A 24,592-nucleotide genomic window follows, 5' to 3' on the forward strand; every position below is an offset into this window, starting at 1 on the left:
GAAAATGGTGACAATGTTGCTGCTTGTCCTGCCGGAATATGGAGATTGTTGGCGAGGAATGCAGAGGGCTCACATGTTTTATGACACATTCCTCGGAACATCACCATTGCCTGATCCTGATCCTCGTTTCGCTCAGTTCCGTGCGTTCCTCCCTTCACAGTGCGTCTTTCTTCTACCGGCCGCATGCAATTCGGCTGTGCTGCATTCGTCATGTTCAAGACAAGCCGCGCCCTTCATCTCCTAGCAGAAGCCTTACAGAAGAGGCCGCCCACATCGATCGATGGGTATGTTCGCTTTCATGGCTCGTCCGTTTGCAACACCAGGAGGCTTTGTTCATGTCTTGCTTAACTCTGTTGCCGACTGCGGCATCGTGGGTGCCATTCATTTCCTTTGTATATCGCATCAATGCCTTGACCGCCACAAATGGCAAGCAATTTCGTTTACCCAAGACTCCTTGTTCTGCATTTCCTATACCCGTCTGTGATCTTGAAACCAGCTCAATAGGGGGATCCATTTGATCCAATCGCAGGGAGGGAACAGCAACAGATCAGGACAGCCAAAATGTCTGATGTAAGTGGCACACCGGCGTTCTATCCTGACCGGAACCCCTTGTCGGCGTTTGTCACAATGCTGGCTTGTTGTTGCTGACTCAGTACATGCAGAACTCTCCTCGGCGTTTGTCTCGCCTGCACAGCATCAGCCATAGCAATGGCACCAGCACTTCTAGCCCTCCGAAAGCCGCCGCCCAGGCTGCCGGGGTCTCGAAGACTCGCATGGGCAACCGGTCTCAAGGGCCGATCCATGCCACCGCCGGCGGCGCGCCCCCTATCGTCTCTCCAAAGTTCAAGACGAGGCGGGCATTGACGCAGGCCATCAAAGATGCGCTAGGCCCCGCGTATATCAGTCCTCCTGCCTCTGATAAAAAGGCTGCTGCGCCGGCGGACAAGAAGAAGAAGGACGAGGACGGGTCGGCCAGTAGTCCGAAGAAGGCTACGGGTAAAGGGAAGAAGAAGGTCTGGTCGAAGAAGGAGGAAAAGAAGACGAAGGCAACCACGCCCGCTGTGACAAAGAGGAAAGTCACGGCGAGGAAGGACAACGCTGAGCCAGAAAAGACGAGTCCCGCCAAACCGGAGAAGAAGACAAAAGCCGCAGCAATGGCAAAGGCGGCGGCGAAGAAACCCAAGGCCACGGTCGTGGTGGACGATAGTGCGGACTCTGACGGTGCAGCCACTGCTGCTGCGAAGAAGGCTACGCGCAAGGCGCGAGACACGACTTCTAAAAAGGCGGCTGCGACGAAGCAGGAGGCCAAGGATGATGATGAGGACAAGCAAGACAAGCAGGGGAAGACGAAGGAGAAGAAGGAAGCGAAGAAGTCGAAGGACGACGTGACGCGCAAAGGGCGGACGAAAAAGACGACAGCATCCAGGAAGAAGCCCACAGCAGCGGCGAAGGACAAGGCTGATATCGATACCGCGACGATCAAGAAAACCCCCACAGCTCCAAAGCCGGAATCCAAGAAGAAGGCGGCTCCAAAGAAGGAGGCCAAGGTTAAAACCACAGTTGAATCCAAAGCTATCAAGAGGGACAACAAGCCCAAGACTGCCGCCACCGACGCAAAGATTTCGAAGGTCACCAAGAAGGCGCCCGCGAAGAAAGCAGCCCCGGCAGCCAAGAAGGGCGCTGGGAAGTCCACGGCTCCTAAGAAATAGTGCCAAGTCATGAGCAACGTCAACTTAATAATAACAAGTATGTAGTTGAGAGGGAGACTGAGCGAATGCTGCTTGGGATTTCGTGTCTTGTAATTAGGATAGCGCCGACATAGGATTGTTCTGTTAGTAAACCAGATATAGGTGTTGACAACGAATATTTGTGGAAGACTCAGAGACTGAAGATAAGGAGGTTGTTTGTGTGGGTGTGCCCTGGTCGCCGTCGTATATATTTCATTCTTATACTGCTGTATATTGACTTGGATGTGCGGACCGAAGGGTGAATAAGTCGTCTGCGAAGATTTCGTGGCTCAACCTAGAACTGCACCGTGGAACTGCGTCCTGGAACCACGAACATGGTCCTTCGAGTCCCTTCTAGTAAGAGGCATGGTAGCATCAGCACTCTTCTTGAGCTACGAGACCAGCCGCCCTTTATTTGAGATCTCTGCTAACCACCAGACCGACAATAGACCTCGTTTACCTCGTCTGGCTAAAGTTTGGCCACTAACCTGTTTTGGGATGTTACTAGTCTAATTGGACGTAGCTGGATCCACAAAACTGGAGACGTCTTCGCCACACTGGTAACCAGATGAACTTTTTCAATCACTCACTCTGTTCCTGAAGCTTGAGGATGCTTAGCACCAAACCCCTTCATCATGATACCAAGCTGGCAATCTGGGCTATGCCTGTGCGACCCCGGGCATAATTTGCGCGTCCAGAGGCGACTGTTCCCCTATGTAGCGTCAGCAGAGCTTTGATTGGTATCAAGCGACGGCATATTTTGGGGTGCAAGAATTCTGATAGTGTCTTCCAGCTGCTTCCCACGAACGAATAAGGGGAGTTACGGAGAACAACCGGACTTGTCCGGCGCTTTCATGCCTGTGTCACATCTTCTGACGGCAAAATCAGACTTTCTGCGGCTGGGTGGCTCCTTCGGAGAACAAGATGGACTGACAAGAGTCCTGGAAGGGCGTCTGACGCTTGCTACGGTACAATTGCCAGTGGGACAAGGACCTCGAGGGCCGGCGCAAAGACGCTTGACCCATCATTAAGCAGTGAGAGCACGTCTCATTGACCACGGTTTGAATACCAGTAAGTATGATTGCCGCTTGTACGATGGCTGAAAAGGAGTGAATGATGGTGAGGCCCCTTCGCAAGATCATACTCCTTCTCAATACGGTAACGTCACCCTCCCAACCATGCATTGTCCGCTACCACTCTCCCGTGCCTCCTCCTCTCCCGTCTCCGACTGCTACGTCCCTCCTCAAGTCGTCCAGGTGCATACATGTGACTTTTCGGTATAGTTGAACGGTGATCACACGACTCTGGGAACACGTGCTACGTCAGTCAGCGCTGAGCTGTCACCTTCTACTGCCAGGGATTGATCTTACTTTGGTGAGAAAAGTTCCAGCACCTCTTATGCTTCATCCTCCAAGTCGAAAAGCTCAACAAGACTGCGGGGCGTGAAGCTGTTGAAAGACCAGTCGCGGGACATCAATCGAACGAGCCTTTGGCAGCAAGATGGGCTCGTGCAGCCACTGCAGCCGGGTTCGCAAGGGTTGGAGCAAGCCCCTCCGCCGCCGCCGCCGCCACCGCCGGCCACGACCATCATGACGAGGCCGAGGAAGGTGAAGATGCTGGTGAACTTCATGTTGATTGTAGTGGAGGGTGTTTGTTTCGAGATCGAGTTGCTCACTACTGATGAAGGGGAAGAATTTTTGACGACTGGGAGTTGACGGTGGTCTTTATACGCCACGAGAGACTTGCAGACCCGGACACCAGACCCTCAACGAACCCTTGGCACGGCCAGAGCAGCCCGTGCAACTGACCACCGGGATGCTCTTTACGGAAAAGTCATTGTGTCGTTCCCTGGCAGGGGAAATTGGAGTTGCTTCCCTAGGACCTCTGACTCGTATAGGCATTGCTGGCGCCTTCATACCTCGAAAAGGGAGCTAACCTGTCTTGGTTTCTCCGTTGCTCCACTCAGCTATGCACACAATACTTCAGAATGCAGTCATTTCAGCGAAACCGGTTAGTCTCTCCTTGTTCGAAGCCGCAAAATCGTGGGACGCCTGGAGGTTTGAGTGGGTGGTGGGCCAGAATGAACCGCTTTGAAGACTGTCGGCCCCAAAGCACTAGGGACTCCTCCCGCCAGACGCAAAATAAGCACTATCAATACAGGAAAAACACGGTATGGACGCTATAACAGCCAGTGTCTTGTGGAGTTCACGAGTGAGTGGCCACGAGTGTCGAAACGGAGTATATCGACGTGGACGGCGACACGCCGGTCAGATCCCCCCTTGCACGCCTGAGCGCGCCCGCGGCCGCAATCCACACGAAGCTTGCTTGCCAGAGTGTTGTTTCTCCAGGTATTGGCCAGGGGAAGCAAAAGGACCTACCAAAAGGGTGCCCCTGGATCGCGGAAAAACCCTATTTCATTGTCGTCCAGACCAACATACACAGTCTGGCCTACGATGCTAGTATCTGTTTATTTTGACCTCCTCTTCTAGGATTCCGCACATCGCGATCGCCCAAAGCGCCCGCCTGCTTTTCTTTCCCTCATCCAACGTGCCTGGCTGAGCTGTCCCAGAAAGAACAGGTCACAATGTTGCGCCCTGTCCCCCCATTGCTCGGCGCCCTGGCGCTGGCCGTTCCTGCACACATGGCCAGTCTTCTGGCCATGGTCTTTACACCTGCAGATTCCTATTTCCGGCTCATCGCTCTGCTTCTAATTATCCTCCTCGTCCGGCAATGCCTCGTCACCATCGACGAGCCATCCGATCTCGGAGAGTTGTTCCGGCTCTACATGTGCGGCTATATACTGTACGCCAACGAATTCCTCCTCCTCAAAAAACTCGTCGCTCGGGCTTCGCCGTCGACCCCACAGCGCCTCGTGTCCGGCCTGAGGCTCCTCTTCTCCCCGAGGATTCATGTGCCAAGAAAGGCAATTCCAGCGTTTGACCCCACGCAGCCCAACTACGTCCCGACACGCTGGGAGTTCTTTTGGCGACAGACCCTCCGAATTGCTGGGTTGGCTACTGCTTACTACTGCGTTTTCCACCGCTACCCCCTGCACATCCTCATCACCGACTATGCCCGACCGAGAGAGCACCTGCTGCGTCGGCTGTCTCAGGTGAGTGGCCGCGAGGTGGTCGTGCGGGTGTATACAGCCTTCAAAGAGCATTTCAGGAACTATCTCCTGATGAGCCTGGGCCACAGTAGCACCTCTCTGGTCGGGGTTTTCCTCTTCCAGGACGATCCCGCCGACTGGCCACCGCTGTACGGCAGCTTGAAAGATGCCTACACCGTGCGGCGGTATTACAGCCACTTCTGGCACCGGGTCATGCGTACCGCCTTTGTGTCCAATGCGAAGTTCCTGCTGTTTCGCGTGTTGCGGATCCCCAGTTCGGCCGCAATGTCTAGGTATTTGGTGTCTGTAACGGCCCTGGCCATTTCCGGCGCCATGCACTCGGTGGCCTTTTCGACGCCCTGGCGATGTGCCAGTCTGCTCCCGTTGTGGTATTACCTGTCGATCGCGGGCGCCATCGTGGTGGAGGATCTGGCACAGCTGGCTTACCGCAAATCCATGGCCTCGTTTCTTTCTGGCAGAAAGGCAGGCCCCTCGACGGCCGATGCGAGCGAGAAGGATGATAAGCTGCTCCCATTGCATGATGTCAAGGGGAAAGACGAGTCAGGAGGAGGGGGAGATGGCCTGGGATCCTCCTTTCAGGGTAGTGGTGACAAACGCCCCTCCGTCGGTTGGCGATGTTTGGGGTATTTATGGGTCATGTCGTTCGAATGCTGGTCGCTTCCCAGGGCGGTGTACCCGCAGCTGATCTGCCACTGGCAAGAGCGTGTTCTGGCCTTGCATCCTGAGGCCACGCTTTGAGCACGCCGCCGTGAGCAGCAGAGAGTGGCGTCTGCCGAAAGAGCAGAATCAGGAACTGACAAGCCCATGATAGACTAGAACAGCGCCACAGCCAGATCCTGCTCCTCTGCGTGTGTGTGTGTGTATGTGTGTGTACCAGTTTTCGGGGTCAATTTACCTGGGGCAGCAGTTCCCGGCCTGTGAAAGTTCGTGTTTTGGCCCGTTACTAGTGGCGCAAATCTTTTTCGGGGTATTGTTTTCAAGCCCTGTTCGTAAGCATCATTATGTACGTACGAGTCGAGACCTCTCTCTCTCCCCCTTTTTGCGCGTCTCTCTGGTCACATCCTCTTTACCGGCCGGGACCGCACCGCTCGTGGTGGTGGTGGTGGTGGTGGTGGTGGTGGTGGTGGTGCTGCTGCTGCATGGTTCCACAAGTACGAGATACGATGATATGCCCCGTAAGGCGGTAAACGAGCAGCTGGGGCTGGGGAAGAAAGAAAAGGGAACGAGTGGGAACGATCATGATAGGGGTGTGGGGTCCACACAGCACATGACCCAGTAAAGACGGAGACGTTCACGACTCGTCGACAGCAGACAGCGCACAAACGAAAGTGGAGAAACACATAATAAACAATAGGGGCGATGTGTGTGGATGGTCTTATGATGGAGTTGGCATAGCGGTACGGAGTATACAAGTACTCGGGACATGTCGAATACTAAGTACGAGGTACGGCAGTCGGAGACACTGTTGTATGGAGTGCTGACTGATTAATTAATTAAGTAGCCAATTAATTAAATTGATCACTCCCCGAATTGTACCAGTATAGGGCCACAGGGCTTGCCGATGGGTACAGTCAGCTCGGTTATATACGCGAAACCCATTTCATAGTCGCGTGGTTTAGTTTGGGGTAGTTAGTCATCGTGTAGCCAAAGATACATCTATTTCGTTCTCGTCTTATTACCTTTGTCAGACGACAGACCTTGATAGGGGACACAAAAGGTGAGGGAGATATGTGGCAGCAGATCGACCAGGATGGACTACTCTGGCTGGCCCATGGACTACAAGTATACATCTCCTCTCCCCCTTGTAACAAGTTGTTTCACTTCCATCTCGATCTGCTCCACTCACCGGTATCCGGAGGTATCGAGTCACCAGCCTCGTCCACTTTCTACTTTACTATTAGTGCTGACGAGCCAGGCCACGCAGCTCTCTGCAGCGGTGCTGATAGTACGCGGTACCAGTAAGACGATGGGCACGACCAGGAGATCGACTTCTGCCCCAGCAGAGAAGATATTCGTTGATCGACTCGTCGTGGTGGTACCTTTGACCCGTGCGTGTGTGTGTGTGGAGAGAGGAGGAGGCCGAACCGGCTAGAAAACCGATTACAGATTCGTGGCGAGGTGTCTCCCCCTTTTCTCTCTGTCAAGAGTGAGTGAGTGCGTGAGTGAGTGAGTCGATGGGACCCGTTCGTCCACGCCAGTCTGAACCAACCCGCCCAGAGAGTCATTTTCCCCTCTGCATCTGCCTCTGCGAGCACTTCGTTGCACGCCGCCTCCCCCCTCGCGTTTACCTGGTGCGAGATACCACATCCTCATTCCTTTCTGCCACTCACTGTTGTATATACCCCGTCGAAAGAGAGGGAGAGGCAGTGAGTGATTGAGGATGAACGACGACAACACGGACTTCATGGCTGCGGCCAATATAACGCTAAAGTTCCGGCACGGCGACGGCATCGACCGGATCCCTACGACGTGGTTCGCCTCGGCGGACCCGATCGACTCGTTCATCTGGGCCCATGTGGTGGTGATGGTCACAGCCTTTGCGGTGGTCTTTCCCATCGGCATGGTCCTGGGCCTGGGGAGGTCGCGGTGGCACATCCCCGTCCAGGTCTTGGGCTTGCTTCTGACTGGTAAGTATCTCTGAGTCAACGGTGGTGGTAACGGTAGACATGCATGCATGCATGACAAGTCCCGAGTCTGCGGCTTTCACGTTGACAAGCCCACAGTTGTCGGCTGGATCCTGCCCTCGTTCCATGGAGGGAGGCAATATCTGAAGCCCAACGTCCACGCCTCGTTCGCAAAGTGGCTCCTCTGCGCCGTCGTCGCGCAGGCAGCAAGCGGACTATATCTGAGCTTGCGGCTGGAAGGGCCCCGGCATCAGACCTTCCGAAGAATATGCCAACGCTGGCACGGCGTCGCGGGGAAGTTGATGCCCATCGCGGGCTGGGCACAGATGATGCTGGGAGGAGAGACATCGTAAGGCTTTCTTATCCTTTTCCCTTCTATTTTCAATTGTGGCGATGAGCTCTTCCACGGCGGAGGAGGAGCAACTATCGAACAGACTGACCGACTGCCGAATTCTGCTCAGGCAAGGTTTCTGCCACGGCGACTGGCTGCCCATGTGTGCCGGACATGTGTCGATGGGATCGATCATGATCGGGACGGGGATTGTCCTGGTCATCATCACCATCGATGGTGAGCGGTGGATACGACGAACGGGGAGATCGTTGGATTTCTATGCTTCCGCCATGATCACAGCTTCTGGGGCCGGTAACGCATGTATGTTCTTGTTTTCTCCTTTTCCGTCGCCTCCCATACATCTTCCTTCTTGCTTACTTGCGTGTCCTTTCACTGACCTGACGTGACTTGACGTCCAGTATTCGAACATGTACGTCTCTGCACCTCCGTACCGTCCCTCAAGAGAAACAAGCAAGCAAACCAATATAACGCCTCGCTAACCTTCCTCTTTTCTTCCTTTTCGCCACGAAAAGATCCCCGGCTCCGAATGGAACCACCGCGAGTACAGCCACGTCGCGTTCGGGGTGTTCTGGTGGCTCGCCGGCATCGTGGGTCTGTGGCAGACGCGCCGCCACGATCAGCGCACGACCATCCCGGGCGTGGTCTTCCTGGTCACCGGGTGGTACTTCACCATGCACGAACAGCCCAACCCCCTGGCGAAGCATGTGCATGAGATCCTGGGCCGCGTCATGATGAGTGCCGGCGCGCTGCACTTTGTCGAGATTGCCTATGTCGCCACCACCACGTCGACCGCGAGCGATCGAAGCAGCAGCGTCACGACGGTGGACTCGAGGCCTCATAAGTCGCCGAAGCCCTCTGAATTTGTCTTTTCGTTCGTAAGTTTTTGGATTGGCCCCCCTTTCTTTTCTATTACAAGCCAAGTTCCAAGTCTGGGAGAGACGACACGGTACGGGTACGGTGATAACGGTAAACCTGTCAACAGTTAATCATTGTCATGGGCGTCATCAACCTCTACGCCCCTCCCCAGACCCTGTGGCTGTTCAACCTCTGGGGCCTGGATTACATATCCCTCATGCTGATTTGGTTCTCGATCGCGATGGGCATCATGTGCTGTAAGCTTTTTTCTTCTCTTTCCGCGTGTCCCATACATCCATCCATCAATGCACACAGAAACGTCTCAGAACCCCCCACACCCCCGACGACAGAGACACTGATACTCACCGTGCTACGCAGTTACGCTCATGCTCGTCCAACTCTACCGGAGCCTCAAATTCTCCGAACGGATGCGATCGAGGAGAAGACACGGTCACCAGGATCGGGGAAGCATCATCGCGGAGGAAAAGGACGAGGACGAGGAGCAGACGGAGGTCTATGGCCTGTTGGGTGAGGGGGAGGGGGAGGATGAGGACGAGGAGACAGCTCACTCACGGTGACGACGACGAAGACGACGAGGATGTCAAAACAGCAGCAGCAACAACAACAACATTCCACACGTAGTTCGTCAGGCACAGCCTTGCCTGTTGTGTGTGTTCTTATCCCAAAAGCAAAGAGACTGGGGAGTATTGAGAAACCAGTAAGAACCATAACAGACAGACCACCAGACCTTACGAAGCAAAGGGGTGATTGATATTATTGGTTATCTGCCAGAAAACTTCCTCCCTATTAATATATCATTTGTTATATTTCCACTACAGATCCGAGGGCTAGCTAGTGAGGCTAGGCTGGGCTCTATCTAATGCTCATCACGATTCACGGGTCCCCTCCAAATTATCCAATCGAGACGTCCGTTCTCTCCCGAACAAAAACACTACGAAAGAAGCAGAACGGTCCATAATGGTCACTCACATAGGGGTTTGAGGTATAAGGGGTAAGATCGGGACAAAACGAACCCTTTTGGCCTAACGAAGCACGAGCAAGACGAGTAGCAGGTGATCCGAATGTGAGGAAAGCAGTAACCGATGTACAGTAAGTATGCAAGAGAGAAGAGAAGACAGAGTTCGATCGACAGGATTCTCGTTTCTCGACTAATACCTACAGTATGTATCCAAGGCATTTTCTGCCCCTGACTCCGCAGATATGTACACGAATGTACAAATCCAAGGATACAGTAGAGAGAGGCCTGATACCGCTCCCTCACTCCCTCACTCCCCTTCGAGAGGGAGCCACAGCACTCTCACCGTCGCCCTAGATTCTCCTTGTCGTGTTCCATCCGCGTCCTTCTCCGTAACACAATTATCCTCTTCCCAGGGCACGACAAACACGCACCGTTCCTCCGCCTCGCCCGTGCCGTCGTCGCGGACAATTTCTCGGACACCGCCCTCCCAGTCCCTGCGGACGTCGTCCCACAACCTCTTCAGGTCGCCGTCTCGCTGGCGCAGAAGCTCTGCGACCCGCGCCTCGTGGCCCGAGATCTCTGCCTCGAGCTCCATTTCCACGCTTTCGGCACCGTCACCCGCAGCTCTCGCGGCTGCGAGACCGGACTTCAGCTCCACGAGTCGCAGTCTCACTTCCCGCACGACGGCGTCGCATCGCTCGCGGATCCAGGACTCTTGTTGCGCGGCCTGCACCAGCGTGCAGTCGAGACACTTCCCGGGTGAAGTCAGGAACTGGCGGACTTGGATGTTCCTGTCCGTGTCGTCCGATCTTGCAGCCTCTTCTGGCGTTCTGGCGGTTTCGATGACTTCCGTCCTCAGCACAGTCGGCAAACGTGCGGGTCGAGGAGTCGGGGGCGTGGTGTGTGAACATCCAGGGAAATGGAGCTGCGTGTAGGGAGGGATCGGACTCGTCAGGGAGGACTTGCGAACATGGGCCTGGTCTGGGCGAGTGTTGCCATTGCCGCTGCTCGAGGATGGACGCGGGTAGGCCTTGCTGCCGCTGCCACGAGAAGAGAGCGTGCGGGCAAGTTTCTTCATGTTGCCGACCAAGTCCTGGGCTATTTCCTTTGGTTCACGCAACCTGTTTGTATTGAGAGCAAATCTGGCAAACTTGATCCCAAGACGAATGAGCAGATCACACGAAGGGTTGTCTGTCTTGCCTATTCCTTGAAACCTTGTCCTCGCCAACCTCGTGTGGCACGCCGGATCTGAACAAACAAAAGACAGGTTCACCAACCTGACAATGGGACATCACCGCCGCCTCAAGTATCGTCACGGCGTGACATGGCAATGTGAACGCTGTCATTGGTCATATCACACAATGACAAGTCTGAGCCCTGCGTGGAACAAGCAAAAGCATGTCCGGACACGGAGCCGGAAGTGAAGACAATGGGACGACTCACTCGCCCGCGCCTCAGCAAACAAGAGAGGTACCTTCAGACAACGAGTAGCTCAAAATGCGCCGAGTGTTCTTCCAGCTGCCCTTCGTCGTTTGCATCCACAGCGACCCACTCCAGTGTCACACATGCAACATGGCCTGCTTCGAGAAGACGGAAGAGCCCGTCGCCATTGTTCTTTCTGGTGCACGGACCACATCACAGCATGTATCCCGTGCGGCATTCCTCCCCGAAGCAGAAGCACAAAGGACACCGAGACAACACAACCATGGCTTGGGGAGCACTCAGAAGCCGGTAGGGACACGCCGAGGGTTACCATAATCGTATCAGAAGACACAGGACTCGCAGTAGATATGCGGTCGCCAGAGAAAGCAGACGGGGTATATATTGATATATATTCTTAGGCCAGCACCAGATGGACAATGCGTAGACCGTAACTCCTGGACTCTTGTCTCATTCATCAGCATTAGGAAACCTCATGGTAGCACATACCTTGCGCCGCCCACGACTCCCGTCCAGGAATCGCTGCCGTGCAAGCCAAACTCCGCCAGTAGACTTTTAGAAGCCAAACTTCGATCCAATAAACCCCAGTGCTGCCGCTCTCTTCTGCTTCGCCACGAACTTGCCTACGTCGTCACTCCACGAGCTACTGGATTCCGCGGCTCGGTCGAGACTGTCACCTGCTAACCCCAAATTCTCTGTTCTTTCCTGAAGCTGTCGCTGCATGTACGCCCAGTACGTTTCTTGAGATTGATCTGGCTTGGGTGCACGTCCCGTCCGCGCGGCCTCCCGTTGTCGTTGAAACTCTGCCTCCTGCGCCGCCCGCATTTCCGCCAACATTCGCTTAGAAGGTGGTCGGTCGGGCCCGCCGATGAGGATATCCATGTCCGAAGGAGTGATGTACTGTGTGCCGGCAATCCATTGGAGGTTGCTGATTGTAGGTCGAGGAGGGACCATTTTGGTGGCGTCGTAGAGACGATCGGTGCTGGGTGGGAGGGACGTACCACAGCCAAAGACATTAACCATGGCGAGTTCGCTCGGACCTGCCCAGCCCAGGATATCCCCTGTGGGCGACACGATGGCGTCGCTGAAGCGTTTGGTATCGAGGAGATGATTTACCCGTATGCTCGCGATCTCTTTCAGTGCTGGGATCGAGAATGCTCGAGCGGCACCATCGCCAAACAAACCAACGAGAGCATATCCACGTTCTTCGTACCGGGCTATGGTAGCCGAATCGCACAGGTAGTGGTCGAACGTTTTGGAAGCGCCTTTCGCTGATGCTGGACGAAAGATGTGCGCCGAAGACACTGTGACAGCCACAAGAGCACCATCCACCTTCCGGCCGGACTGTAAACCTCCCATTGCATATCCTGTCGCCGCTGCAGGGGCGCCTGTGTGGGTATCGATCGGGCACAACGAGATGACCCGGTCATCTGACAAATGTGTTACCCCTGTCGACTGCGCCGTATACCGTCCGGAGGCAGATGGGAGAATCTTGAACGTTGCCACACGACCTCGAGATGTGCCGACAAACAAGGCTAGTGAGGAATAGTCTGGTTCAGTCGTTAGCCCTGCGCGAATCCAATCAGGGAAAACGCTTACCGTCACCATCAAGGGTCAAAATACCGAATTCCATGGCCGTGGCATATTCTGTCGATGGGATGGCTGGCGCACCTCGTCGAATGCTTCCCTTCCGATGTTTCCCTCCGACCATTTCATTGAGAAGAGCGGTATGGATAATAGCTGGACCACGGAGATCCACGATGGTCACTCCACCTCCAGCATAACCGGCGGCAACGAACCCGACATTGGAATGTCTTAGAGCGGTGACAGCACCTTGTTGATCATTTGTCATGGTCAGAGGTAGGAGACCTTCCTTCAAGCCTGGATCTGCCCGTTTGCTAATGTCTTGCATTTTCCCGGCTCCTTCGTTCGGGCCCGGATCCGATGGAGGATGGCCGAAGAATTGATTGCGGTTCAGCCGGAAAACAACGAGTTCGCCGGTTTTCAACCCTACTGAAAGCTCTCCCGTCGCACCAGACATACTCATATGGGACACGTCCAGTTTGTCCCACCGGCCCACGGCTCTTCCGAGATCAACTTGGAGGACATTGGGATTTTCAATGACGTCGCCATGCCCGGCATCCCATATTCGGATGGTCCCATCAGCGTGGGCGGCTTGGACGATATTTCTGTTTTCATGTCTCTTCAGGGGCTTGATGCCTTCAGCACCACCGATCAAAAAGTTGGGTCCGTGCTGGCGAACTTCGCGCATACCCAGCCACCTAGTCCGGTCGACGAATGCCAGCGCTGTTTTGGTTATGAATGGATGTACAAAAGATAACGAGACGTGTAGTTGGTTGCTGGGTGTAATGGGATGTCCAGAGGGAAAGCTCAAGGTGATTACTTCGCCGGATGACAGCACGGTCATGACTGCTATCGGATCATGGGAGCCAGCAAAATGCGGTGATGAGCGAGGAATCAAGAGAAATGTGTTGATCGCAGCATTGGGCGGTGTTGGGAGAATATGTGTGCGTTTTGGATGGCGGAAATGATTTGCCAGGGAATCCCACGTTGAGGTTTGGTAGTTTGGCGTTGTACCCAGTTCGATGAACGTTAGACCCCTGGTAGGGTCGGTCGTTGGTGAGCCACCCGCGAGAAGCAAGCCAGTATCATCTGGATTTGCTTTCGAGCACCACGCAATGTGGAAGTACGGCTCCTTCACAGTACCAAACGCCGAACCCACAGGGCTGAGCGGAGTTCGAGGGGCATTCCTCGGCGGTCCAGCTCCAGGCACGTTGACATCTGTGTCTTCGATTGTCCTCGCCTGGATAACTCTGCCATCTCGAGGATCCCAAAACACCAAACTCGAGTCGTCGTGGGCGGTCAAAACAAAAGTGCCAGTTGGATGCCACAGAGCATGTGTCAATCGCGGATACCGAACGGCGTGGGCGTTTGTGGGGTCTCCATCTCCGCCCCGAGCGCCAGGCGGCAGTTCATACTGGAAGAACTTGGTAGCCTTGTTTTGTTTGAACGAGTATATGACGGCGCCTTCGGAGTAGCCGATAAGCAATGTCCCTATATCCTTGGGGTGGAATTGTATCGAGACGATGGGTAGAATCCGTGCTCTGGGATTCCGCTCCCGCCACAAGTTGTGGATTTTGAAGGGCGTCTGATGCTCCCGGTCCAAATCGAATGCCACGATTTCCCCTGCCACACGATGTCAGCAATACTTGTATACTATTCTGTGCTGTGTTCAAGCCCCACCATTTTGCAAGCCAGAGAAACAGTAGTCCAGACTGGGGTCTGAGAGGATAGCCACGACCTGGCCGGGAGGGGAATAGCTGGCCAGCATGTGCTTGGTGTCAAGGCTGAAGACACTGACATCATTCTTGCTGTCGAGGATGATGATTTTGTCGGCGCAGAATTGTATGGATCGAATGGAGGATGGTCGAGGAGGGGTGAAGGTCACGCAGACCCGCTTCTGTCCAAAGACATAGACGACGCCAGGGCCGAACTGGGACTCGTTGGTGCCGACAGCGAGGAGCGACTGGACAGGATCGTAGGCGAGAACCGAGATCTGCGAGTTGATGCCATAGCGGGCAAACTTGAGATATTGTCAGTGTCCCTGGAAGAACTGTGAACTCGAGGGCAGTTCGTACGTCGTCTAGCATAAACGATTCTGGGGTGACACCGACGGACAGGTCATTCTGAATGCCGGCCTGCTTGCCACGAAGGAAGTGCGCCATAGTCAATGAGGACGCAGTATCCCCCGCATGACAATGCGGGAGTGCTGCACCCTACGTGACGAGTAAAAGAGGCACTGGGGAGGGCTCAGTTCAAGTCGAGGCCTGCGGCTGCGATGGACCGAGTGAAGACCGGCGGGACGCCAAGTGGCAGTGAGCTGAGGAACGCGTCGGAGGGCCCTGGGCGGTGATCTCATACCCCGTGACCCGGTTGGTGACTAATCCATCTACGCTTAGATCACGGGGAAGGCTTACAGTAGGTGAGTGGTCATGGAGCTCAATAAAGCATTCATGTGTTGTGTCCAGCCCCGAATGAGTGATAAGTACATTCGCCTCTCGTGAATAAAGCCAACAAACACGCATCAAAATCCAACCGCTGCTATGCAAATGCGAAGACCACACCCCCCAACATGTCTATTATCTCGTTCAAGTAGGCCTTAGGTCGCTGACGCCTCCACTTCTGATCCTTCAAGCCGACCATTTGCTGCTGTAAGTGGCAGCAACGCTGTAGGTGCTATAGGTGCTGGTGTAACTAGTGGTCGTATAGGCGGTCGTGTGGGACGGCGGGGCGCTATAGGGTGCGTTCCCAGCAGGCTCGATCAAGACGAAAAGACCCGAGAGGCAGACAGGTCCCACAGCGTCACGCACGACGAGGGTGGTGTCAACAGATTGGATGATGCCTGGGAGGACGGTGCCAGGAGGTGGGCAGGGGAAGCTAGGCGCCACTGTAAGCAACTGTCCTGGGATCACTTTCAGGACACCATCGTTTTGCAGGCCACCGAGCGTATTGAACGTCACTGTCAAGGCACAACTTGTCAGTCTTTCTTTGTCATCAAGCATCATCAGGACTCTAAGGGAGGAATTTACGTACAGCCAGTGCTTGGGAGTTCGAGGTCCAGCTGTGAGAAGTTTAAGCTACATTGAATTAAACGTCAATGGTTTTTCCATGAAACAGAGAGTCCGGAAGGAGATGATAGGAGGCGGATGAACCCCCTCTCTAGGCCAACCCGCGGCAAGAAGATCAGGCGACGCTTACCTTCCACCACCACTGAAGATGGCCTGGGACAGATCACCATAGATCTGGTCTGGGCTTGGGACGGCGAGGTTCAAGGAGCAGGTGGCACCCGCAGCGAAGTCGGGGATGGTGAATTGAGAAGCCGTGGCCAGATCGTTAGCAGTCTCGACGTAGAGATCCTGCGATCTCAGAAAGGATTTGTCTGGATAGTACTGCGAGACTGTCTGAATGTTGTCGGCAAAGAGGACGAATTGATCGGCCGAAGGGATGAACGGGCAGTTCTTCGTGGCGTATGGCGGGTAGCTACCGCCATAGTGGTGCAAGCTTCCTGTGGCGGCTGCGATGCTGGAGAAAGCGGCGGTGGCAACGGCTGTGGTAGTCTTCATGGTGCTTGATGGGAAAAGATTGAATGCAAGGAAATATAGTGGAAAGACTTAAAAGCCCAAGATTAAATGTAACGAAGGTCGTAAGGAAATCTGTTACCCAAGTGAATGGAATGAGAGACGGTCGATGGCATTGATTGAAGAGGGCGGGCCGTCCATCATCTTTATAAGTTCTGCTTCCTGGACTTGCGCAGCTGTCAGCTCCTTCTTTGAATATACAAAATCCTGAATAGGTTTCTATGACCCGGGTGATGCTGGAGCTTCCAGCCCCTGCAGCCTGTACCTGGGGAAAGGTGGCTTAGCCTCAGTGGCTCTGGCGGGCCTCTGACCAGGGCATCATCCCATTTGCGAGTGGTGAGGACCTGGGCCAGCCTCAACAGTCTCACCCATGCTGGAGAGCGGATGTATTCTGAGTACTACCGTCTACCGGAGCTGGTCACTGGTCGATAGGCCTGTTCAGGCTGCGAGCAACACAAGGTCACCCCCGATTAGAAGAGACATCAACCACAATTCGCATGTTCGGGAGTGGTCCGCCAGAGTGAGGTGCCTGATGTCGGCGTGAAGAAGGACGACCGGTCCGACATTGGTCAAATACCCCCAAAAGGCCCCGCGAAACGCTTCAATAGACCATTCCTGTCTCTCATACACTCTGAGAATTGCTGCGAGACCGGGACGAGAAGCCCCCGCAGTGTGGTGCTTTCCTTGAGGCCATTGAGGTGACAGAGGTTGTGAACGGCTGTCTGTGAACACCGGCCGAGGGGGAACCCAGCTCACCACAGAATGGTCATGATCCCCCGCTAGCCGAAGCTGGATCTGATGTGAGGAGGATCCTTAATTAGACGAACGATACGGGGGAGAGGGTGTGGAGAGGCCATATTGGCGGATATTAATACTCACGCCATTCAGAGGAGCTCGGCAGAATCCGAGGATTCATTGTTTAGATCGCATGAGTAAATCGTTGGAGGCTAGTTATGGTCTGCTGGTGGTTGAGAAAATACTTAATGATGAGAAAGATGTGAAGAGCAAGCATCGTGGCCCCCTAATACGATAAGATTAGCTATTCTTATTTCGCTGCTTTAGCAATCTTCCTCCTCCCTTCCCTTCTTCACAGCATCGTGTGTGCTTGTGCTCCTTCAAACGCAGATCAGGCTGCCTAATAAGCCCTGCCAGCTGCAATATCTCGGGCCATTTGTCGGACATGTGACTCTAACTACGGATATCACCATCCCGGTGGATTGACAGGATTGGCTAAACGAGGAAAAGGAGGGGAGTGGTGGTGGAAGAGAGTCAAAATGCTTTCGATTCAGCTACAGTGCATCGTCCTGTTACGTGGCTGAATCACAAGAACAACTCACAGCTTCAGGACACCTCTCGCCATGAGGATCTGCACTGCTGGCAAAGAATCGCTCATGATCTCCGTCCTCTTCAACACGATTCCGTCATGGGGCGCCCCCGCCTGCTTCTTGTAGAAGAAGTGAAAGCCTCCAGGGATCTTGACGTCCCATTCCCTCCCCTGCAGGTCCTTGACCTTCTTCTCCTGCGCCGTCGGCGTTCCCTGGCAGTTGGCGAACAAGTGGGCTTGGCCAATCATCTCCCAGCCGTCGTCCGTCTCGAAGCACACAAGGAAGTAGGGCTCATGGAACTCCTGGGTGAACGCGCCGTACATCCCCTTGGCTTCACTGAATGCCTGGGCGTTGCCGGTGTGCACTGAGCCGTCGGGTTTGACGAGAGTGGCGTCGGCAGAGAACTGCGGGTTTCTGTGTCAGCTGTCGAGACGCCGGAGTCTTGCAACAGTACCGAGATGGAGAGAATCTCACCCAGTCACATTCTTCTTGGCTCCAGTCTCCACGCTTGTTGAAGAAGAGGGTATAATCTTCCATCCACTTCATGGCAGGGTGCTTGCGGGTTTCATCGTCCCAAGTCCCAAGATGAACATAAGCCGGCCTGGTCGGGTAAGACATGGTAACCAGAAATACGATGAGGATTCTCGTCCGCTGTCCCAAAGCACAAACAGTATCCTGTGGTCTGGGGAGTAGGCAGCTGGAGAGCTTTGCTGTTTGGGAAGAGACGAGCGACATAAGGCGGGATTATATGGTCAACAGATATTCATTCGATGCGAGGCGAGTGAAATCGACACCATCCCATCACGAGAACAAGACTCCAGCCTTTTCAGCTTGAGCTGTCTGGTACAGAGCTAGATTCAGCCGCTCCGCCAACAAGCCATAGCATCCCGCGCATGAGAGCACGGGGCAGGCGTCTTTTCGACCTCACTCGATTTCCATGCGACAGGAACAGGAAAGGACTGAACATAGCTGGCAAAACTTCCCGCGCCTCGGGAAGCTGAAAGGAAAGTGTTCGTAAGCGAGGCTCATTGAGAGGACAACTTGCACCCGTCTTGCCCCGCAAGTGGCCGCCGTACTAACCGTCTTTCGCAGGCGTTGTAAAAGTCAAGGACCGGAATATACGAGTGTGTTGGGGACGCCTTCAGCTTGCGACAATTGAAGTCAATCCTGCTCCCGTGGCGTTCAGATGGGGGTTGAGCACGGAGGCAGACGTTAGAGAAGGGAAAGGGAGGACTAAAGGAGCACAGGGCGGAATCATGTATATAATGTCAACATGAACAAACACAAGACCAATGCTAAGAAGGAGAAGAAGACTCTTGAGACTTACATGCTGCACAGCGTGAATGCAGAGGGACCGAGAACCCTACATCCCCACATGTTGCAGGTATGTATGTGTGTATGTGTATATATATATACATTATATATACCCCGAACTGCGCTTTATCCCTTACCATTTTCGTTCAGGAAAGGGAGCGCTGCCTAATGCCCATTGCCCATTCGCAGATGCCAGTTCGGGCTCAGAGATCCCCTTTGGGCCTCGGCTGAGAACCACCTGAGCAAATACACTGTTTTCAAGCCTTTTTTGTTAAACATCTTCCCATATACACGGATCTTCGCGTAGAGACCACCTGTAGAAGTCATCAAACGTTGACGACTCCGTGTGCGGGAAAGAGAAGGATTCATCTAGGTCGAGCCATTTTCGAAATAACTCAGACGGGTTTCCGAGTAAATCGCCTAATAGTATAATGGTGGCTGAGCTGAACGTGCCATATTAATGGGGTTTGGGATCCTAGTTTCGGCGAGCATCCCTCTCAATAATCCGGTGCCTGTCACAGTTACAACAATTCGGTCCTCTGGGATGAGAATAGTCGGCTTGGAATAGTTGATCATGTTGTGTGTCTGGGTGTGAGTATTCTGCTTCCGTCACAGTATATATTTGCCGCTTTTCTGATAGGCATTGTGATGCTTGTGAGCCCTTAATGCGATGGCCAGCTGCTAGTGTTTCCACGCTTGCTCGGAGGCAGACACACCCCATAGTGTAGTTAGCGTTCCGTGGCCGTCGAGGCCTACATCGACTGCGCTATTGAGGGTTTTCAGTAGTAGAATAGCGCTATCGTGGCTATCGGTGCCTATTGATTGATAGAATGATTGTAAGTATCGATAATTGACGTGAACATGGTGTTGGCATTGTTGAAATGACGTGTACGCACAACCCGGGCATTATGTATTTGCCGCTTGACAGGATTCGAGTGGGTTCTTGATGATGGTAAAAAGGTGAAGCCGGTTTTGCTGGTTTCTGTATTAATTAATACTAATAAGTGGCTTCCATTGTCGAAGCCGTCCTTGTACCTCTTGAGACCGAGATTTCTCATATCAGCCAAATCTCTATCCACTTACAGTGAGGCTGCGACGGCTTTTCACGACCCTCCATTTTACCCTTTTGGCCTCTTCGCCTGGGTTCGCAAGATGGTCCATCATCAGAAAACCCTTCCGACAGGCCTGTCATTCCCAATCTGCTATACTGTTCGTTGCCTTCGTCCTTCAACATCATCATCATCGGGCCCAGCGAGAGGAGCTCCCAGTCGCTCTCCCGGCTGTCTATCAACTTCGCGTATAACTCGTTCATCTCGCTGCCGGTGCCATAGCCAATGACACGCTCTTGATCGTCGTATTCATACTTTTCCCCGCCAGAGATGTACAGCCGTGCTGCCCTGCGTGCTCCCTTGCGCATCACATAAAAGTCATGGCTGGTGCCCTCGCCAAGGTAGCTTATCTTGACTTGCTCCAACCACCCCTTGACGCGCAGTCGACCAGTCAGTCGGTTCTTCTTTCCCAGAACCAGGATTTCCATCACCTCCTCCCAAGTAGCCCAAGGCCAGAGCCGGCCGTCGTTGTCTTCAACTTCGATCTCAACTTCACCAAGTTCTTCGAAGCGGACGCCCTGGTTCCTCGTGTAGGAGAGTTTCCCAGTCCAACCCAACCACGTCCACGACGGGAATATTTTACGCCGTCGTATTGCAGCCATTTCGTCTGGTAAGACGGATTCATGATACCAGCAGAGTCCTTCCACGAGGTAGTTCACTGGCTTAGTATATGCTAATTTGTGAGTGACACTTTTCTCCTCGTTTTCTCCTGCAGCTCCTTCTTTATTGTCATCATCATCATCATCATCATCATCATCATCATCTTCTTCATCTTCTTCTTCATCTTCTTCTTCTTCATCTTCGTCTTCATCTTCATCTTCGTCTTCATCTTCATCTTCGTCTTCATCTTCATCTTCGTCTTCATCTTCATCTTCTTCTTCTTCGTCTTCGTCATCGTCATCGTCGTCCTTTGCGGTCCGCTTAAGGATAGGTAGTCCGTAAAATTGATACACTGGCTTTTGAAGCCTCTCCATTCGTGTGAAAAAGGAAAGGAACGCGTTCAGCGCGTCAGAGTCCAAGGTCAAATTGCGACCACTATATTCCTCGATCTTCTCGCAAATGACAAGGGACTGCAGTCGGGAAGAGTGGTCTGGGAGGCTTGCGGTGGTGAAGACGCTCTCTTCGTGCTGCCACTGCTGCACCATTATGTCCCAAGGTTGATTGAACACCTCACTGTAAATAGAATTGTCGCACTCAAAGACGACCTGATGCTCGGTGAAATACAGCCGTCGCTTTGAGAATATGGCTTCCTGGAATGTCCATCCACGAGTGATCCAACCGGAGCGGCGGATTGTATAGACGGGGTTCGGGAGTGTCGAACATAGTGTGATCCCCTGGAGTGTTATCCTCGGTTGGGGGATTCTCGATTTCGTCGTCACCCCCGGGAGACCAAAGGCAGAGTCCCTCCCACCCGCGGCGACGATGGTGGCAACGCTATTTTCGTAGATTAGATCCATGTTGGCCATCTGGGCTGCTTTCTCTTCCTTGTCTTCTTGGTTTATACAGTACTTGTCAATCCAGAGATACTGATATCCAAGCTGTCGAGTGACCTCGATCGAGTCGGTGACTACTAACGACATCTCATCCGGCATCGCCAACACCGGGGGATCGCTACCTTTGATGACTGGCCCGGGACCACGTTCCTGTGTGCTGCCCCAGATGTAGCTCAACGCGACGTACTGATATGGCCGGGGGGTTTGGACGATATTGAGTGTTTCACAATCAATCAGCTTGACGCAAGGCGGTTCAGCAAGGGGGACATGTTGACAACCTTGCCCGTGGTTACCTCGACACCGATTCAGCCACCCCTTGAGGACATCATACGGTATTTTGTTCGGCACGATTTGCCTTGTTTGCAGACTCAAGGGTTTGGTGAGTTTCTTGCTTCCATTGTGCGCCTTAGGGTGTGTTGAAGTAGTATAACTATCGAGCCGCTCCTGAGCAATCATGCCGATCCTGTACCAGCAGTGATGACAGGTCCCCTTACCCGCATCATCATGGGCGATCTCGGGTCCAACACCGAGCATGACCTGATCCTGGAAACCTGACACATCTTGTCTGACGGACTTGGCGGCTTCCTGCCCGAGATAGGCTTCCCCTGCAGTCACTGCTCGGAGCTGGAGTTTGCGCGTTTTGATGTCTGGAAATGTGTGAAGTTGAGGATCTAAAATACAGTCACAGGTCTGGTCGGTCTGCTCGCCCAGGGCCATGCTAGCGAAGAATTGACAGAGAGGGCAAGCAGATCGTTTCAGTCCATCCAGGCTGCCTAGATCTGCCACGACATGATAGCCCATGCCCTTCGCGACTTTGCGGTAGCTCCCCAATGCACCTGCAATGTCGATGCCGCGACAGCGTACGCAGAGGGCCTCTGGAGTGATGACGGCCGAGGCAGCCTTGTTTGGATGGTATGGGAGCGAGATGTTTTCAGTCGGTCTGACGCTACTCATTGCTTCAGACATGGCGACATCATCTAACTGGCTTTTGCTAAGCCGAGATACCGGAAGACGGTGCAAGAATAGGGTCTCGCGTTTCGTGGAGTTTCACGTGTCTTGGACGTCGATCTACGGCAAAGGAGCGCGTGTAGTCGATTGAGTCGTGCTGGGGAAGGGAATCAGTCAGTCATGTGTTTTCTCACCCGGTGTGAGCGCACCAATTACCCCGGACGCAGTAGAGGTCGCATGAGATGGAGGCCTTTTGACATAAATATGCACCTACACATGCAACCGTCATGCACCTCAAAGACACGGTCGTTTTCGTGGACACGTCTGCGTCCCAATAGCTGGTAACGCACGTGAAGAATTTTGCAGCCGTCTCGCTGGACCAGCTGGCCAGAGCTGGATCCATCGTATCAAGTACGATAGACCGGTCTTCTTCTTCCACGAGCGCTCAGCCTCACTTTCTCAACGTTGCCCCTCTTCTTTCAACCCCGCCTCTGATCCATGGTAGGAAAGAGTCGAGGACCTCACCAGTTGCCATTCTTCTGTTGTTTTATGAACTCCCCAAACTTCGGCTATAGAGTGTTGAATCTCCTTACCCTTGATCCAAGCAATAAAAATGCCTCTAATGACCCCCCTCCAAGTTCAAAGGCAAGAAAAGGCTGTACGAGACTGGATTGCAACCCTCAAAGAGGGTGACAAAGTCAACGCACAGAAGCGATTCGACAGCATCAGGAAACTTCCCCGGGAACAATATTTGCACAAGTTGCGGAGTTTCTTGAATGCCACCACGGAAGACATAGCCCCAGCCAGTGACGTGGACAGGGCTCTTGTAGTTCTGCAAGCGCCTCAGAATTTCAGTGCACATGTCGTTCAAGCGGCGGCGAAGACGGTGATTGACCATGAGAAGGCGAGGAATAATATGGTAAAGCATGCTCTTTGAACGCTGAGCGGATTTCACGGTTCGCCGCTGACAACGTTCACCGCTGACAACGAGCAATGGACAGGGCGCGGTGGTGAGTTCTCTCTCGAGGCAAAAATGGCCCGGCAGATTGATGGCTGATTGATGTTGAATTGTGTGATACATAGCGCTGGGCAGAAGTAAGTTTCTCCAAACTTTGTTCTCGTGGTTCCTCTCATCTTCTCGTAACTGACGGTGCTCGCGACAGGAATTCGTAGGTGATGGCCGCGTTATCACTCTTATTCAAGGGGCTAATATTTGTGCTCTCTCGCGGAACAGCTTGTGAGTCCTATTTGTATTGATCTGACTGAGAACGTTGTACCTTGTGCTCACGCGATCTTATAGGTGGGTTCCTATCATTCTCATCCAAGCCGTAGTAGCGGATTCTAACGGGGAACAGAAGAAATGATGAAACAACGTCGCGCAGTACAGCTTTGGGAATGAAAGACATATGTCTCTCTCCAGGATGTAAGACCTGTCCAGCATCGATTCAAGCGCAGTCGCTGATTTCTCCCCATGGCGTGTAGAGCGTAGTGACGGATCACCAGACCAAGGGCGAGATATGTGTGTGCCCGATTACCTTTGGGAACAGGGATGTCCTGTTATGATCGTGTGCGAGTCGCATCAATGCTGAGGTATGGTAGCTATCGATTTTGCACGGTGTTTCTGTGCCTGTGCACTAAATCCATGAGTGACGCCGCCCGTTTTTATTTCAACCATAATCCTGAGCACCAAGCCTTGACCTCTCCAATACCATTTCGTCACGCAGTATTAACCTTTACTATGGAACAGGTGGATTCAGTTGCGCCCCCGGTCTGGTATGGTGGCAGGGCAGCCTCTTAGGGATCCCATCCCACCTTTCGTCCAGGGCCCGAAACGGGCCAGAGCCGTGTGGAAGCAGAAGGGAGTGGAGGGGGAGCGCGAAAGGGAGAGGGGGAAAGTGGAAGAGAGCGGAAGAGGGAGTGAGTCGACTAAATAGTCGTTACGGGGGGAGTAAAGCGGCGCGGGATGAGGCTTGGGGATGATATACAGTATATATATACAGTATATATATCTCTCTCTCTCCGTCTCGCTTCCACAAGCGATTTCATCTCTTCCTTTCGCTTAATCCCCGTCCTCAGTGGCTGTCGAAACCCATATTCGCTTCCTTCTCGCTTGGTGACATGGTCAATGTAACGTCGT

General features: G+C 53.5%; 9 protein-coding genes across 9 annotated transcripts; 4 read left to right on the forward strand and 5 right to left on the reverse strand.

Annotated features, from left to right (window-relative positions):
• Positions 1-561: 561 nt before the first annotated feature.
• On the forward strand, positions 562-1,709 carry AYL99_06217 (hypothetical protein; the record flags this gene model as incomplete). The annotated part of the gene is made up of 2 exons (XM_018837727.1): positions 562-570; positions 663-1,709. The coding sequence occupies 2 exons, from the start codon at positions 562-564 to the stop codon at positions 1,707-1,709; spliced, it is 1,056 nt and encodes a 351-aa protein (XP_018692287.1).
• A 2,602-nt stretch (positions 1,710-4,311) lies between these two features.
• On the forward strand, positions 4,312-5,595 carry AYL99_06218 (hypothetical protein; the record flags this gene model as incomplete). The annotated part of the gene is made up of 1 exon (XM_018837728.1): positions 4,312-5,595. The coding sequence occupies one exon, from the start codon at positions 4,312-4,314 to the stop codon at positions 5,593-5,595; it is 1,284 nt and encodes a 427-aa protein (XP_018692288.1).
• Positions 5,596-7,237: 1,642 nt separating this feature from the next.
• Positions 7,238-9,266, forward strand: AYL99_06219 (hypothetical protein; the record flags this gene model as incomplete). The annotated part of the gene is made up of 7 exons (XM_018837729.1): positions 7,238-7,484; positions 7,581-7,830; positions 7,943-8,133; positions 8,232-8,242; positions 8,346-8,708; positions 8,816-8,945; positions 9,067-9,266. The coding sequence occupies 7 exons, from the start codon at positions 7,238-7,240 to the stop codon at positions 9,264-9,266; spliced, it is 1,392 nt and encodes a 463-aa protein (XP_018692289.1).
• Positions 9,267-9,974: 708 nt separating this feature from the next.
• Positions 9,975-10,745, reverse strand: AYL99_06220 (hypothetical protein; the record flags this gene model as incomplete). The annotated part of the gene is made up of 1 exon (XM_018837730.1): positions 9,975-10,745. The coding sequence occupies one exon, from the start codon at positions 10,743-10,745 to the stop codon at positions 9,975-9,977; it is 771 nt and encodes a 256-aa protein (XP_018692290.1).
• A 917-nt stretch (positions 10,746-11,662) lies between these two features.
• On the reverse strand, positions 11,663-14,853 carry AYL99_06221 (hypothetical protein; the record flags this gene model as incomplete). Its single annotated transcript, XM_018837731.1, has 4 exons — positions 11,663-12,657; positions 12,707-14,314; positions 14,372-14,711; positions 14,767-14,853. The coding sequence occupies 4 exons, from the start codon at positions 14,851-14,853 to the stop codon at positions 11,663-11,665; spliced, it is 3,030 nt and encodes a 1,009-aa protein (XP_018692291.1).
• Positions 14,854-15,318: 465 nt separating this feature from the next.
• On the reverse strand, positions 15,319-16,251 carry AYL99_06222 (hypothetical protein; the record flags this gene model as incomplete). Its single annotated transcript, XM_018837732.1, has 3 exons — positions 15,319-15,647; positions 15,722-15,765; positions 15,887-16,251. 3 exons carry the CDS (start codon positions 16,249-16,251, stop codon positions 15,319-15,321), a joined length of 738 nt encoding a protein of 245 aa, XP_018692292.1.
• Positions 16,252-17,599: 1,348 nt separating this feature from the next.
• On the reverse strand, positions 17,600-18,209 carry AYL99_06223 (hypothetical protein; the record flags this gene model as incomplete). Its single annotated transcript, XM_018837733.1, has 2 exons — positions 17,600-17,995; positions 18,066-18,209. 2 exons carry the CDS (start codon positions 18,207-18,209, stop codon positions 17,600-17,602), a joined length of 540 nt encoding a protein of 179 aa, XP_018692293.1.
• Positions 18,210-19,959: 1,750 nt separating this feature from the next.
• On the reverse strand, positions 19,960-22,473 carry AYL99_06224 (hypothetical protein; the record flags this gene model as incomplete). Its single annotated transcript, XM_018837734.1, has 1 exon — positions 19,960-22,473. The coding sequence occupies one exon, from the start codon at positions 22,471-22,473 to the stop codon at positions 19,960-19,962; it is 2,514 nt and encodes an 837-aa protein (XP_018692294.1).
• Positions 22,474-23,068: 595 nt separating this feature from the next.
• AYL99_06225 (hypothetical protein) lies at positions 23,069-23,819 on the forward strand (the record flags this gene model as incomplete). The annotated part of the gene is made up of 5 exons (XM_018837735.1): positions 23,069-23,374; positions 23,457-23,465; positions 23,539-23,550; positions 23,619-23,692; positions 23,756-23,819. The coding sequence occupies 5 exons, from the start codon at positions 23,069-23,071 to the stop codon at positions 23,817-23,819; spliced, it is 465 nt and encodes a 154-aa protein (XP_018692295.1).
• Between the last annotated feature and the right edge of the window lie 773 nt (positions 23,820-24,592).

This window comes from Fonsecaea erecta (assembly GCF_001651985.1).
Source record: "Fonsecaea erecta strain CBS 125763 chromosome Unknown Scaff5, whole genome shotgun sequence".
Lineage (NCBI taxonomy): Eukaryota > Fungi > Ascomycota > Eurotiomycetes > Chaetothyriales > Herpotrichiellaceae > Fonsecaea > Fonsecaea erecta.